The sequence below is a fragment of the Lolium perenne genome, chromosome 5 (assembly GCF_019359855.2).
Source record: "Lolium perenne isolate Kyuss_39 chromosome 5, Kyuss_2.0, whole genome shotgun sequence".
Classification (NCBI taxonomy): domain Eukaryota; kingdom Viridiplantae; phylum Streptophyta; class Magnoliopsida; order Poales; family Poaceae; genus Lolium; species Lolium perenne.
The window spans coordinates 163,398,568-163,416,225 of NC_067248.2; the positions used below are offsets into that span (position 1 = coordinate 163,398,568).

The 17,658-nt window shown below is 42.7% G+C and overlaps 1 protein-coding gene across 2 annotated transcripts; it reads right to left on the minus strand.

Moving 5' to 3' along the window:
* Positions 1-821: 821 nt before the first annotated feature.
* Positions 822-10,901, minus strand: LOC127300457 (uncharacterized). Of its 2 annotated transcripts, none has more exons than XM_051330560.2 (2): positions 9,538-10,901; positions 822-1,255 (listed from the first exon to the last, which is right to left on the minus strand). In XM_051330560.2, the coding sequence occupies exon 1, from the start codon at positions 10,835-10,837 to the stop codon at positions 9,548-9,550; it is 1,290 nt and encodes a 429-aa protein (XP_051186520.1). In that variant the 5' UTR covers positions 10,838-10,901; the 3' UTR covers positions 822-1,255; positions 9,538-9,547. The 2 variants fall into 2 exon arrangements, with proteins under 2 accessions (XP_051186520.1, XP_051186524.1); XM_051330564.2 differs by lacking the exon at positions 822-1,255 and adding an exon at positions 7,213-7,565.
* Between the last annotated feature and the right edge of the window lie 6,757 nt (positions 10,902-17,658).

Below are 17,658 nucleotides of genomic sequence, written 5' to 3' on the forward strand. Positions count from 1 at the left end.
TGGGTGCGTGCATGCATGCATGAGGATTAATTAGGGCATTATTGATCTTCCTAATTACGAGGAGGCGGAATAGGCCTGCAGGTCATTGATCCATTCATGGCACTCTGCATCCAGACGACTGATTAGCGGTGAAAATTTCCCGTCGCCGGGCGCTTAGCTCCCAAATTTCAAAGTTCTCTTTCCTCAATCTTGTGTGCCTGCTGTGTTTAGTGACTCCGTTTTCATCTCTCCTTTATTTTCTTTTCTATCGTACGGCTGAGAGAAGAGCAATCCGTGTGAGAGATACTATGGCCAATCATTGGAGCATGCACTGGGCTTCCACGGATCTCTCTCTCCCTCCTCAATTCCAACAAGCTACGCCTCATCTTCTACCTTTCTCTTCTCTCACCCTTGCCTCTATAAGTACAAGACCATCGTGACAGTCCGCGTGCGGAGAGCGCGTGTGACTTAGACTTAGACTTTGACTTTTACTTTTACTTGTCGAGGAGAGGAGAGGGCACTCCGAGATGTCCGGCTGCTTCGAGGAAAAGGGGTCCGACAGATAGGAGATGAGCCGACAAGACAAGATCGAGGAGAGGACGCTCCAAGATATCTGTTTTCTTCCAGGAGGACGGCTCCATCGGACGGGAGATGGGCCGGCAAGACGAGGTAGTTCTTCATCTCTAGTTCGATCACTTCCTTAGTTTGTAGCGGCCGCAGCGTGCGCCTTGTCGTCCTCTTGTTTTGTCTTGCCGTTCCATCAGAAGTTCACCCAGAAATGTTTGCATATTGTGTTCATCTAATTGTCTGCAGAAGATACAGTAGATGCGATAGAGTATCAATCAAACCAAGCAACGCAGTTGTACACTACTCGTACTGTCCGACATCAAGATGTTCAACAGCCCGCTAGATAGTACATAGTATGATACAAGTTCAAGCTATTAATTTGATCATCACAGTGGCCAACCCCTCAAAGTACAAAGTCAGAAAAGAACAATAGGACAGCTGAAATGCGATAAACATTGCTGAATACGACCCAAACCATGTATCGTCCAAAATAAGTAATAATACGGCCTAGCTTAATATTATCAAGTTCAGGTGATGCTCGGATAACATAGCATCAACAGACTGCTGAAATAGTCTCATACATGCCAAGGTACCCAGAATCGGAGCTTCCCCAAGAGCGCATGGAAGGGGAGATAGCACTACGGAAGCACTGGCCCTGAAATGAAAGCATGCGAGCTGACTTCAAGCAAAGACACCCACACCACACGGCCTGAACCATAGAAATGACAGAAGTATTAGCTACCAAATTTGCACAGAACCGAACCAGTAGAATTGTATGAACACAATAGAAGAGCAAGCAGTTAAATATCAAACTGACTTGTGACCATAACATTAAGCTCACGTGTATATTTTTTTATTGCTTGGAATCCAAACACGGAAGGGAATACACAGTCACCTACTGAAAGATTTTCTCTTTCAAAAAGATTGCACCAATTCAGATAAACTGAATTCTACGGTATTATGAAAAGAAAACTGAAACAGATGGGCTATCTTTCCACAAACAATATCATCAACTGAATCTACGCAGGGATCTACAAGGTACTCAACGGATTTATTACAAAGCGAACAACGACACATGTATAATCATACGCAACATGACACGAATAATATCCTTTCTAGACTTCCTTGATCTACTAAATCACCAAATACTAGAAAAAATACAGACACAATAGTATCTTTATTAATTGTAAAGTTGAGATAATGTGAAGTTGAGATTAGTTGTGGCAGTATGGAACTTAATGTGATCAATGACAGTTTTTATAACCAAGAAAAACGGCCAACCCCGAATGTCCAAGAGAATAAACACATTATGGTACTACCTCAGTTCAAATGAATACGGCTTATATTTTCTTAAGAAAATTCAAGCTAAGTAAGGTTTAACAAAACTTTTAGAAAAAACTATGAACAGCTATAAAATTATATAGATATCACATGAAAATACATTTCATGATGTATCTAACGGTATTTACGTTTTTTGTACATGTCAATGATTTTTACTAAAAACTTGGTCAAATTTTACATAGTTTGACTTTTAGAGGAAAAAAAATACAAGCCTTGTTCATTGGAACGGAGGTAGTATGAAGTAAGATGGGATTGCTCAAGATGCTGATTTTCGAGGTACATCATTCAGAAACAGAAGCTAAAAAGTCCAGTCACAAAATTGCAACAAGCCTCTTAAACTAAACTATCAAGCAACTAATCCCCCAGGAAATTATACACGTTTGTTAATTCTGATGGGGATCTCAAAGTTGTCTATGATAAATCAAAATGAACAAGGAAATCAGAGTGAGAGCGGGCGGTTAAATTGCAAACCCAATGAACAAGAATAAATATTTGTCGACAAAATGTAGTCTTTGTTGTATGATTCTGTTGAATCAATAAGATTTGTGGAAATTTGATTAAAATATTTGAACTCCTCATGATTTCCCATAACAATGGAGTCAAGGTGTTTCGATGTCCCAACACCTAAAATTATGTGCACATTTGTGCTGGGTTTGGATGATGAGCATCCACTATGTGTTATTCAACTTGAGGTTGAACTACATTTACTTGTTGAGGATATAATTTCCTCTATTCCGCGGAAGCATGTGAGAATTTATATCTCATGTGGCCAATTTTCTCCCCCTTTTGCTCTCATTTTGGAGGAAAGTGGTTACATTAGGTACCTTCACTCTTTTGGCACATAGGTTGCATGCATAATATGATTTTGTGACATATTTGTCACGAGTAAATGTATGTGGCAGATTTGCAATGTGTTGCAAATTTATGACTAAACTTGTCGTTTAGATTCTCAAGTACGTGAATATAAGGACTGAAAGTCTATGACATTTATTATTTATTTATCGGCATTCTTTGTGGTACTAATCTTCCCCTAATGCCGAAAAATGTCGTTATTGCAAATGCAATCAGCGTACGGGCTATCAATAACTCCCTTGTTAGGGTCTTGAGGCATTTGACGGATAAACAATTATACCTAAGTTATTTATCACATAGATCCCAAATTGATGTGAGGGCCCATGATGTACGATGGGGTGGTGATACCGGTATATAACCGAATTATCGCAGATGGGAAATACTTGTTTGATTTCCACGTACTTACTACAAGGGGAAGTAGTATGATAAGCAACTGTAATGATCTAGATTAGATCTACGGCGTGTAAGACCGCATGTCTCCAACAATATGTTGGTATATCAAAATTTTGTTGCAGTGGCCATTTAATTAGTTTGATTCTTTTGACAAAGAATTTAGTTGCACTATTCTGGGTATGTACACGCAGGTACTTAGTAAAATCATGAATGCTCATAAAAAATATTAGTATTGATTTAACCAATATATATAATATTTTGCTCTTAATTTGATAATTTGAGCAATTAATTTAGTAAAATCATGGATCTGTGGAGATTAAAGACCCATGTAAGACCATCCACTAGATGTGTCTATCAATACCATGAAATACTTATATGACCCGGATAGTTGTTGAATAGTCAACAAGTATCTTCTTGAATAAATTCAAGTAATTTGAGTGGAGTGTGAGAGATTTAGAAGAAAAAAAATTCTCATGGCACATTAGGTGCTCAAAAAATCTAATGATTTGAGAATTTTGCAACTTGTAAATTGTGACCAGCAAAATTTCACTAATTTTTCGCATTATCCCTATAATGGGTGATCAAGGAGATTATGAAAAATCTTAGATTCATCAAAATCTGAAAAAATTAGTTTCGACGCAACAAAGTTTAGTATGAATTTACTTCATACATTGAAATGTCATGTATGAGAAACATGATATTAATGGACAACATACCACATTTAATAGTATGCGTATATGTTAAATGACATATTTGGATAGTCATGAGACAAAATGAAGTCCCAAAAATCTATTGGGAATTTTATTCCACAAGAAACATGTTATTGTGAAGGAGTGTATCTCCTGCCGGATTACACTTTTGTTTTCTTCATGATGAAGAATATAAGTACAATCCATAACCATATTATATTCTGGTGTTTATTGAAGTGAGCTTCAAAATTATCGAAGTGACCTTCAAAATTATCCAGTTGAACTCATATTATATGATGAATTTAGGGGAATAATCCAACCAAAAGTCTTGGGAATTGGGATTTCATATGTATAATGATTCATACAATAACATCTTTGATGAACTTGAGAGTTATGTTATCCCCTTTTAACACGGCCATTATGTTTATGCTTGTCATTTTACCTCCACTTTACATTGATTTCTCATGGTTCTTTTCAAGACCATTGAGATTCTTAGTATTATGAGTAATACTTGAATTTCAGGTCGTGCTATATATCACCCGTAGGGTGTATCTAATGAATCTTCATAAGAAGATAACATATATATATATCCTGAAATAAAGACGATGATGTATGTGCATTACCATCAAAGTAGGATGTAAAGTGCATTGAGGTTTTTGAATCAGGCACATATTTGAAATTGCCTAATCACAAAATATAAACTTGGAGTTGATTTTATAGACAACAGAAGTGAATAACATCAATGGACTAGAAATCCTCAAAAGTGAATGAGAACCTATTAACATTGTATTTATACAACAAATATCTCCTTGGTGGAGATTTTAGAGAGGAATAGATATTTATCCATTTTCTCTCATCTAATATGAGTTTAGTGAATTCCTTTGATGGAGATTTTAGCCTTGCATGAGATGATCATGCAAATCATTTACTATGATAGTAAATAAGTTTGTGAAAATGCTTCTATTGAGCATATTAATGGCCGAGGTAATTCCTTAATTAATGACCATGGAGTAGACATTCAATATTGAGATATTAAATGATACTTCTATCAATGCTTTGGACTTCTTACCCAAAGTGATGGGAGATGTTAAATTCATTGCCAAAACATAGATATGTATTTTTGACATTGGTTATTTATAGTGAATACAATTATCACCATATAATGGAGAACCTATAGTAGTTTTGTGAGAAACTCAATTAGTGTCATGTATGATGGATTTTTGTCTTGATAGACATATGACACGATAATAGTTCTATGATGTAGGTTCCATAATTTTATGTAATACCAATGTAAAATAAAGCATATAGTGATCATGCCGGAATTCAATTTTACTTTGATAGTAAAATTTTCATTTGGTAAACAACAAGTATGCTCTAGAGGAACAATTGAATGTTAAGCTAGTGCTTCCATGCATGCCATATATGTGTGTTGATCTCAAATAGTAAGTTAACACATTGTAGATTTTTTCCCATATTTATGGAGTACATCTCTCATTAAAACATGGTGGATAATGAAAGATTAAATTTGAGGTAGTCACATATTTTATTGGCAATTGTATCTCATATTTTGAATGAGAATTTCACAAGAAAATTTGATTTAAATTGCAAAATAAAATTGTTGTATCAAATTGCATGTTATATAAAATGCTAGAGGCAAATATATACAACACTATATATTTCAGAAATATGCGAAATTTGAGTAAAATATTCTAGCCCAATATGTGGAAGTTTGAGGGCTTGACGTGGTACTTTTACATGATGTAAAATCGTACATAATTATAATTGTTTCATGCAATTTAGCAAGACCATATTATAATTATTTCATGCAATTTAGCAAGACCATATGATCTGTAGTAGTTGTAATGCTAAAGGCTTAAATGTAAACAACAATAAGCAGTTGGTCGAAAACCTCGGTAATGTAAAAATATGCAAAGTCCCACGAATAGGATGACTCGTCTGTAACATGCAAAAGCTAGAGAGCTAATTTGTAAGTATCAGTTTAGCCTAGAGTCTGAACCAGAAACTACAGGGACATTTGCATAAATTACTAAATCTGAAGGAGTAAACGAAAACAACCAAGAGATAAGGTTTCCTATCCTTCCTGCGTGGATAGATAGGAATCAATGGATTCGTTTGCTTCTGCCCAACTTTGCTGTGCGATGGCAACCCGGCCGGTCGCTGTGGCCACCGCATAAATTTCTGTTGTGGAGCCGATTGAGGAGAAGGGGTGTGAAGGCCTGAAGGGTGGACTCGTTGCATCGATTTCTGGCGCCGCCTAGAGGACGAGCGCACCGCGCGTTGCCAGTGGGCATCGCGGGGCACTGGCCGTGCTGCAGTGCTCTGAAGAACATCGGCCCTGCGGGTTGGTGGACGGAGGGCACCGCTGCGTCGCCGGCAGAGGCCGCGGCCGCGGCCGCCGCCATCGGTCGTCGCCTTCGCCGCGCCTGGTTGCCACGCCACCACGAGGAACCGGGCCGAGGGCCACGGCCGTCTCAGGAGGACGAGCGCCGGGGCCGGCGTTGCCTCTGCGCTCGTGTGAGCATGGTCGAGGACCGCTGCCGCGGGCGTGGGACGCCGTGATTGTTCGCGCCGGTGCGAGTAGACGAGGGCCAGTGACGAAGACGCCGGCGGAGACGACTAAGCTTCCTCCCTGATATTTCTTTCCTTCCTCTTCTCAATCTCTCATGTTGCTCTCGGTAGAGGCAGTGCTGATAACGTGTTTAAGAACTAATGAGTGAGAGAATCAAGTGATCTTTCATTGATGATTGTTGGGGGTATATATACCCACCGAACAGACGCCTATAAGGCGGTTACAAAGACATCCCTTCGGGATTACAGCGTTTGGACAAAAGTAACTACCTACTTAGCTTATGATCTAAGCAAATCTTAATAACTTCCTAGTTAGCTTAGTATCAAAGCTATCCTATTTCTAACAGGACTCACCCGCCATGTCCTTGGCACCGTTTTTGCCACGCCGTCGAACACGTCGCCCACCTCCAACTGGGTGCGGGATGACTACACCGTTCTCTCCTGGATGATCTCCTCCGAGCTCCTCGGCACCATCATGGCCCCGGCACCGTTTTTGCCACGCCGTCGAACACGTCGCCCACCTCCAACTGGGTGCGGGATGACTACACCGTTCTCTCCTGGATGATCTCCTCCGAGCTCCTCGGCACCATCATGGCCCCGGGCTCTACGGCACAGCAGATCAGGGACGCCATCGCTAGCCTCTTCCAGGACAACAAGCAATTTGCATATTGTGTGCATCTAATTGTCTGCAGAAGATACAGTAGATGCGATAGAGTATCAATCAAACCAAGCAACACAGTTGTACACTACTCGTACTGTCCGACATCAAGATGCTCAACAGCCCGCTAGATAGTACATAGTATGATACAAGTTCAAGCTATTAATTTGATCATCACAGTGGCCAACCCCTCAAAGTACAAAGTCAGAAAAGAACAATAGGACAGCTGAAATGCGATAAACATTGCTGAATACAACCCAAACCATGTATCGTCCAAAATAAGTAATAATACGGCCTAGCTTAATATTATCAAGTTCAGGTGATGCTCGGATAACATAGCATCAACAGACTGCTGAAATAGTCTCATACATGCCAAGGTACCCAGAATCGGAGCTTCCCCAAGAGCGCATGGAAGGGGAGATAGCACTACGGAAGCACTGGCCCTGAAATGAAAGCATGCGAGCTGACTTCAAGCAAAGAAACCCACACCACACGGCCTGAACCATAGAAATGACAGAAGTATTAGCTACCAAATTTGCACAGAACCGAACCAGTAGAATTGTATGAACACAATAGAAGAGCAAGCAGTTAAATATCAAACTGACTTGTGACCATAACATTAAGCTCACGTGTATATTTTTTTATTGCTTGGAATCCAAACACTGAAGGGAATACACAGTCACCTACTGAAAGATTTTCTCTTTCAGAAAGATTGCACCAATTCAGATAAACTGAATTCTACGGTATTATGAAAAGAAAACTGAAACAGATGGGCTATCTTTCCACAAACAATATCATCAACTGAATCTACGCAGGGATCTACAAGGTACTCAACGGATTTATGACAAAGCGATGTATAATCATACACAACATGACACGAATAATATCCTTTCTAGACTTCCTTGATCTACTAAATCACCAAATACAAGAAAAAATACAGGCACAATAGTATCTTTATTAATTGTAAAGTTGAGATAATGTAAAGTTGAGATTAGTTGTGGCAGTATGGAACTTAATGTGATCAATGACAGTTTTTATAACCAAGACAAACGGCCAACCCCGAATGTCCAAGAGAATAAACACATTATGGTACTACCTCAGTTCAAATGAATAAGGCTTATATTTTCTCAAGAAAATTCAAGCTAAGTAAGGTTTAACAAAACTTTTAGAAAAAACTATGAACAACTATAAAATTATATAGATATCACATGAAAATACATTTCATGATGTATCTAACGGTATTTACTTTTTTTTTGTACATGTCAATGATTGTTTCTAAGAACTTGGTCAAATTTTACGTAGTTTGACTTGTAGAAGAAAAAAAATACAAGCCTTGTTCATTGGTACGGAGGTAGTATGAAGTAAGATGGGATTGCTCAAGATGCTGATTTTAGAGGTATATCATTCAGAAGCAGAAGCTAAAAAGTCCAGTCACAAACTTGCAACAAGCCTCGTAAACTAAACTATCAATTAAGACACTAATCCCCCAGGAAAATATACACGTTTGTTAATTCTGATGGGGATCTCAAAGTTGTCTATGATAAATCAAAATGAACAAGGAAATCAGAGTGAGCGGGCGGTTAAATTGTAAACCCATTGTACAAAACTGCATAATCAAAATGAACATTACAATCCAAAGCAACATGGAACCGAGATAACCCTTGTGGTTGGTCCTGTTGTCGAAACTACATGTGGCCTAGGGTGCATAAAACCGGTCCTAGGAAAGCTTCAAATGAAGTTTGATGTCATGTAACATAGTACCAACATAGTACTGAGATAACCCTTATGGTTGGCCCTATTGTCACAATTACAATTTCCAAATTTGTAAGCTTCGGGATGACAGATACAACTACAACGGCAGGATAGGACAACGAACAGCACTAGCAACCAACAAAATTGTGATGAGAACATGGATGATGGCCTCCCACCTTTTGATTTTGAGCACAATCACTTCAGTATCCTATTGCTACCTACAGAATATCTTGCAAGAAGAAATCCCTATAAGCTAACAGATCCTAGAAAGGATGGGAAACTGTGCTTCCAACAAAGCTAACGCACATACTCATGAATTAGCTAGGTCAGCAAAAGGTTCAGTCCAAAATGTCTGGATAATGAACCTCCTGATGTGATTATACCTCTTTTGGTTTCAGACGTAACACTTATCTCCAATGAATAAAGAGGTGTAGGTTATATAAAAAAAAAAGCTAATGCACATACTTATGGTAGTATTAAGCACCCGCAACGGCGCAACAAGCTACTCCAAGCAAAACAATTGTGCATAAAAATGACACCGTTAAGAGTAGAGAATTGATTGTGCTTCCATGTTCCATTAGCCTACTCCAAAGATAATGCAAATACTTATGATAGCATGCATGCATGAGAACGCAACAAGCTAATCCAGCCAAAACAATTGTGCACAAAAATGACACCAATAAGAGCTAGCAGAGGTTGTCTGGTGCTATAAATTACCTGAAATTCTTCAGTTGTCTGGTGCGAGGAACGCGGGCGGCCATGCGAGGAAGTAGGCGAACATGGGGTGGCCATATTCCTTGCCACGTTTGGTCGCCAGGAGCTCCATCTTGCCGGTGTCCATATGGAAGGAGAAGCGGCCGAATCCCCACGTCTTGATGAACACCTTCCCTGTGCGGCCGGCGTCCATGTCGCTGGGCCAGACGCAGAGGGTCCTGAACATGGGGTCGACGGGCAGGCCACGCAGCTTGTCGCAGAGCACGAGCAAGTCGACGATTTTCCTCTCCAGAATCCAGCCCTTGTCGCCCTTCCCGCGTACCCAGAGCTGCAGCTGCTGCTCGGCGTCGGTGACCAGGCAAAGGCGCCCATCCGGCGTCTCCCCGATGCGGTACTTGGGGTTGCGGTTGTGCGCAAACAGCTCGCCCGGCGCCGCCAAGTAGGAGAACCTGAGCGTGGAAGGGTCCAGCACGAGCAGACGCGAGGACTGGCAGATGTGCCAGTAGATCTTCCCGGCGGCGCGCACGGCGCGTCCCTCGAACCAATAGGGATCGAAATCGACCAGCACCTGCTCGTCCCGCGGGAGCGCGCGCCAGCTGCACTTGCCGTCGTCGACGGACGCGACCCAGGCGCGAGGGTGCCCTCCGTCGATGGCGAAGCAGACGGCCTCGAAGCAGAGCTTGCTCGGGTGCGTGCGGGAGAGAAGCGCGGAGCCGACGTAGTACCTTGAGCTGCGCCAGCGGCGGTCATCGGGCACCGTGTCGCGCGGCGGCGGCGAGAGGACCGTGCGGCGGCGGGTGGCCGGGTCGAGGACGAGGAAGCGGGGGAGGACCACCTTGGGGACGCTCTCGCTCGGCTCGAGAAGGAGGAGACCTTGATGCGCATCGTAGACAAAGAAACGGGAGGCGTCCGGGGCGAAATCGAGGGAAAGGCGCGGGGAGGAGGCGTCGAGGGGAGCGAACACGGCGGGGGTTTCGACGATCTTTGGATCCCGCTCAGGGAACGGAACGTGGACTTCGGCTGGGTGGAAGAAGTAGCCGAGGAGAGGAGGATCGCGAGGGAGGCAGCGGGAGGCCAGGCGGCGCCAGCGGTGGGAGGCGAGGGCAGCACGGAGGAGGTCGGCGAGGGAGAGGCGGCGGAGAATGTCCTGAAGGACGAACTCGGTGAGGACATCGATCGACGGCGTTTCCGCCACCGCAGCCTGTGGCTCCACCGTCGATGGGGAAGGAACCAAGGTGGAGGAAGGCGGGGTTTTGGTTTTTCTTTTCGTCTTCTTGCCTCTGCTCTTCGACGCCGGCGCCATGGTTGGAGGTCCAGACTACTATCTCGCCTTCCTTGGCAGTCTGGCTATAAAATGGAGCAGCATTTACTGTTTGGAAGAAAAGCAAAACACCACCCACAGAACACCCAAGTCGGGTGAAATTACAGTTGTCCATGCCTAGCCCGGCCTGGATGGCCCGACCCGGCCCAAAAATCCCGGGCCGGGCGGGGCTAAGCTCAGGCCTACAGCTGGGCATGGGCAACCCGTCCCGGACGGCCTGATCCGTCCCGGCCCAAAAATCCCGAGCTGGGCTTGCAAGTCGGGTCGGGTTCGGGCCTGAATTTGGAGCCGAACGTCGGGCCGGGTCGGGCTCGGGCTTGAAGAAAACAAGATTTTAGCCTAGTTCGGGCCGGGCTTTGGTCTGTTCGGGCCGGGTTCGGGCCTAATTTGCAAGCTCGAATGTCGGGCTGGTCCGGGCTCGGGCCTGGAAAATTAGGTTCGGGCTTTTTCGGGCCCGGCCCGAGGAGTGCCCATGTGTAATCAGGCCTGATATTTGAACTCGAACGTCAGCAGGGACTGGCAATCGGAGTGGTGGTCGTCGATTGATAGCGCCAACATCATCAACCTCGCTAGTGGAGCTCCACCGGCACCATCGATAAAGTTGACTCGGATGATGACAATGGCGTTGGCACTGACAGCATAGACTTAAATCGTGTTGAGTCGCCGTCATTAGTTTAGTTTTTTTTGTCTTTTAGTTTAAAATTTTCAAACTTTGTACAAATCTGAAAGAAATCCACCGTGTTTTAAGTTTGATGCATGTTTAAGTTCCTACGTAAACTGGCGCTTTAGGTTCGTCGGTGTGTGCAGCCCTCCCCAAATTGCGGGAGCACGTGTCGGCGCCTCCAATAGAGAACTGTCGGCGCAAGCATGCCGGTGCCTATTTGGGGTGTGTGTGTGGGGGCGGTGGAGATACTCTTAGGGAAACATGTACTTCGTTTGAATATATAAGCCTCTACATTTCCAAAACAACCATATGCCTAAACTGCAGTATTCTAATGGCCCAAGATGAAATGTGAAATGCCTTAATTATGGAAAACCACACTTTTGTGTTCTTTCGGCAAAAATATGAGGTGTGTTTTGGAAACCAAAATGTTGTCGGCACGAACTGCGGGCCAATAAGTTGCACGACACCCCCTATAACGGCCATGTAGCGTTGTGGTTGAAGGGTGGGAGGGGCAATTCTGGGAGCATAAGAAAGCCACATGGCCTGTGCGCTGACATTGACATAATGCCCCGATCAACTTATTCTACGCGGTGCATGCATGTCGGTGTGGGTTTGCGACCCGTCACGGTGCGGCTCCCGAGGCCAGTGTAATGGCGTCCATCTACCAGCATCGTTCCACTTGGCCTCTCCTCGATAAAAAGGAGATAGCGCTACCCGGCCTCTGCATTCGCCATCCTCTACGAAACCCTAGCCACCGCATTCGCCATCCTCTACCAAACCCTAACTACTGGGGAGGATTTGGATGTTTCTCCCAGGCATATCCTAGGGGTGCTTTGAGAACCGGTTGGGCAACACAGAGGCCTTCCAGACAACCAGATGGCCCGTTCCTTCAGGATACCAAACGCACCTCCTTGTACTACCAGAGCGTACGCTTTTTCCGTGGTGAGGCATGTCGTCGTGGTGTAACAACAGATGCCATGGGATGGCTTAAGTTGGGGCCGAATGTGCGCTAGAGGATCCGGGGGAGGGTTTTGTTAAAAGGGAAAGAGAGAAAAGAAACCGGATTGTATTGATGAACTTGGCCGAGGGCCAGAGGTTGAAGATGGTACGGTACAAGACCTCTGCTACTCGCTACTGATCGTCATCTAATCTCTCGCTGTTCGTCCCGCGCGGGGGTGTCCCTCCTCTCCTTATATAGGGGAGATGATGGCTTACAAGGGAAGAAACCCTAATGGAATCTTTGATGAGCTAAGCTACGTTATAAAGCTACTTTGGCCCAGCTGACGCCGCTTCTGTCTTTAATCAGGGACTGATGACCTCGTCTGGTATCTTTTACGTCACCTTCAGCTTTGGCGCCAGGGCTTCGATTAAAGCTGAAGTGCCATCGTGGTTGTGGTGACCCATGATGTCTACGTTCCCCCTCCTTTCCTGTAGACAGTGTTGGGCCTCCAAGAGCAGAGGTTTGTAGAACAGCAGCAAGTTTTCCCTTAAGTGGATCACCCAAGGTTTATCGAACTCAGGGAGGAAGAGGTCAAAGATATCCCTCTCATGCAACCCTGCAACCACAAAGCAAGAAGTCTCTTGTGTCCCCAACACACCTAATAGGTGCACTAGTTCGGCGAAGAGATAGTGAAATACAGGTGGTATAAATAAGTATGAGCAGTAGCAACGGTGCCAGAAAATAGCTTGCTGGCGTGTAGTTGATGGTGGTAGTATTGCAAGAAATAGTAACACGGTGAAACAAAGAAACAAGCGTAGTAACGCTTGATTTAGGAACAAGGCCTAGGGATTACACTTTCACTAGTGGACACTCTCAACATTGATCACATAACAGAATAGATAAATGCATACTCTACACTCTTGTTGGATGATGAACACATTGCGTAGGATTACACGAACCCTCAATGCCGGAGTTAACAAGCTCCACAATTAATGTTCATATTTTAGTAACCTTTAGTGTAAGATAGATCAAAAGACTAAACCAAGTACTAGCATAGCATGCACACTGTCACCTTCATGCATATGTAGGAGGAATAGATCACATCAATATTATCATAGCAATAGTTAACTTCGCAATCTACAAGAGATCATGATCATAGCATAAACCAAGTACTAACACGGTGCACACACTGTCACCTTTACACACGTGCAGGAGGAATAGAACTACTTTAATAACTTTGCTAGAGTAGCACATAGATAGATTGTGATACAAACACATTGCAATCATAAAGAGATATAAATAAGCACCTCACTATGCCATTCATCAGTGAATAAGTATTCTGTGAAATATAGCCTAAGAGACCCACACGGTGCACACACTGTCACCTTTACACACGTGGGACAAGGAGTCTCCGGAGATCACATAAGTAAAACTCACTTGACTAGCATAATGACATCTAGATTACAAGCATCATCATATGAATCTCAATCATGTAAGGCAGCTCATGAGATTATTGTATTGAAGTACATAGGAGAGAGATGAACCACATAGCTACCGGTACAGCCCCGAGCCTCGATGGAGAACTACTCCCTCCTCATGGGAGCAGCAGCGGTGATGAAGATGGCGGTGGAGATGGCAGCGGTGTCGATGGAGAAGCCTTCCGGGGGCACTTCCCCGTTCCGGCGGCGTGCCGGAACAGAGACTCCTGTCCCCCAGATCTTGGCTTCGCGATGGCGGCGGCTCTGGAAGGTTTCTGTGGGTTTCGTCGAACGTATCAGGGTTTTCGATCCAGGGGCTTTATATAGGCGAAGAGGCGGCGCAGGAGGGTCGAAGGGGTGCCCACACCATAGGGTGGCGCAGGCCCCCCCTGGCCGCGCCGCCATGTGGTTTGGTGGGCCTGTGCCCCCTCCCTGGTGGCTCTCGGGTGTTCTGGATGCTTCCGGTGAAAATAGGAACCTGGGCGTTGATTTCGTCCGATTCCGAGAATATTTCGTTACTAGGATTTCTGAAACCAAAAACAGCAGAAACAGAACCGGCACTTCGGCATCTTGTTAATAGGTTAGTTCAGAAAATGCACGAATATGACATAAAGTGTGCATAAAACATGTAGATAACATCAATAATGTGGCATGGAACATAAGAAATTATCGATACGTCGAGACGTATCAGCATCCCCAAGCTTAGTTACGCTTCGTCCCGAGCAGGTAAAACGATAACACAGATAATTTCTGGAGTGACATGCCATCATAAACTTGATCATACTATTTGTAAAGCATATGTAGTGAATGCAGCGATCAAAACAATGGTAATGACATGAGTAAACAACTGAATCATAAAGCAAAGACTTTTCATGAATAGTACTTAAAGACAAGCATCAATAAGTCTTGCATAAGAGTTAACTCATAAAGCAATAATTCAAAGTAAAGGCAGTGAAGCAACACAAAAGAAGATTAAGTTTCAGCGGTTGCTTTCAACTTATAACATGTATATCTCATGGATATTGTCAACATAGAGTAATATAATAAGTGCAATATGCAAGTATGTAGGAATCAATGCACAGTTCACACAAGTGTTTGCTTCTTGAGGTGGAGAGAGATAGGTGAACTGACTCAACAATGAAAGTAAAAGAATGGTCCTCCATAGAGGAAAAGCATCGATTGCTATATTTGTGCTAGAGCTTTTATTTTGAAAACATAAAGAGAGCATAAAAATAAAGTTTTGAGAGGTGTATGTTGTTGTCAACGAATGGTAGCGGGTACTCTAACCCCTTGCCAGACAAACCTTCAAAGAGCGGCTCCCATTTTATTTTATTTTTGGGTGGCACTCCTTCCAACCTTTTTTTCACAAACCATGGCTAACCGAATCCTCGGGTGCCTGCCAACAATCTCATACCATGAAGGAGTGCCTTTTTATTTTAGTTTTATTATGATGACACTCCTCCCAACCTTTGCTTACACAAGCCATGGCTAACCGAATCCTTCGGGTACCGTCCAACAATCACATACCATGGAGGAGTGTCTATTTTTGTTAATTAATTTGGGACTGGGAATCCCATTGCCAGCTCTTTTTGCAAAATTATTGGATAAGCGGATGAAGCCACTAGTCCATTGGTGAAAGTTGCCCAACAAGATTGAAAGATAAACACCACATACTTCCTCATGAGCTATAAAACATTGACACAAATCAGAGGTGATAAATTTTGAATTGTTTAAAGGTAGCACTCAAGCAATTTACTTTGGAATGGCAGGAAATACCATGTAGTAGGTAGGTATGGTGGACACAAATGGCATAGTGTTGTTTGGCTCAAGGATTTGGATGCATGAGAAGTATTCCCTCTCGATACAAAGTTTAGGCTAGCAAGGTTGTTTGAAACAAACACAAGGATGAACCGGTGCAACAAAACTCACATAAAAGACATATTGTAAACATTATAAGACTCTACACCGTCTTCCTTGTTGTTCAAACTCAATACTAGAAATTATCTAGACCTTAGAGAAACCAAATATGCAAACCAAATTTAGCATGCTCTATGTATTTCTTCATTAATGGGTGCAAAGCATATGATGCAAGAGCTTAAACATGAGCATAACAATTACCAAGTATCACATTACCCAAGACATTATAGCAATTACTACATGTATCATTTTCCAATTCCAACCATATAACAATTTAACGAAGAGGAAACTTCGCCATGAATATTATGAGCTAAGAACACATGTGTTCATACGAACCAGTGGAGCGTGTCTCTCTCCCACACAAGCATGATGTAATCCAATTTATTCAAACACAAACAAAAACAAAAGCAAACAAACAGACGCTCCAAGTAAAGTACATAAGATGTGATTGAATAAAAATATAGTTTCAAGAGAAGGAACCTGATAATTTGTCGATGAAGAAGGGGATGCCTTGGGCATCCCCAATCTTAGACGCTTGAGTCTTCTTGATATATGCAGGGGTGAACCACCGGGGTATCCCCAAGCTTAGAGCTTTCACTCTCCTTGATCATGTTGCATCATACTCCTCTCTTGATCCTTGAAAACTTCCTCCACACCAAACTCGAAACAACTCATTAGAGGGTTAGTGCACAATAAAAATTAACATATTCAGAGGTGACACAATCATTCTTAACACTTCTGGACATTGCATAATGCTACTGGACATTAACGGATCAAAGAAATTCATCCAACATAGCAAAAGAGGCAATGCGAAATAAAAGGCAGAATCTGTCAAAACAGAACAGTTCGTATTGACGAATTTTAAAATGGCACCAGACTTGCTCAAATGAAAATGCTCAAATTGAATGAAAGTTGCGTACATATCTGAGGATCATGCACGTAAATTGGCTTAATTTTCTGAGCTACCTACAGGGAGGTGGACCCAGATTCGTGACAGCAAAGAAATCTGGAACTGCGCAGTAATCCAAATCTAGTACTTACTTTACTATCAAAGACTTTACTTGGCACAACAAAACACTAAACTAAGATAAGGAGAGGTTGCTACAGTAGTAAACAACTTCCAAGACACAAATATAAAACAAAGTACTGTAGCAAAATAACACATGGGTTATCTCCCAAGAAGTTCTTTCTTTATAGCCATTAAGATGGGCTCAGCAGTTTTAATGATGCACTCGCAAGAAATAGTATTTGAAGCAAAAGAGAGCATCAAAAGGCAAATTCAAAACACATTTTAGTCTAACATGCTTCCTATGCATAGGGATCTTGTAAATAAACAAGTTCATGAAGAGCAAAGTAACAAGCATAGGAAGATAAAACAAGTGTAGCTTCAAAAATTTCAGCACATAGAGAGGTGTTTTAGTAACATGAAAATTTCTATAACCATCTTTTCCTCTCTCATAATAACTTTCAGTAGCATCATGAGCAAACTCAACAATATAAGCATCACATAAAGCATTCTTATCATGAGTCTCATGCATAAAATTATTACTCTCCACATAGGCATAATCAATTTTATTAGTAATAGCGGGAGCAAATTCAACAAAGTAGCTATCATTATTATTCTCATCAAGTGTAGGAGGCATAGTATAATCACAACAAAATTTACTCTCCATAGTAGGTGGCACCAAAAGACCACTATCATTATAATCATCATAAATAGGAGGCAAAGTATCATCAAAGAAAATTTTCTCCTCAATGCTTGGGGGACTAAAAAGATCATGAAAACCAGCTTCCCCAAGCTTAG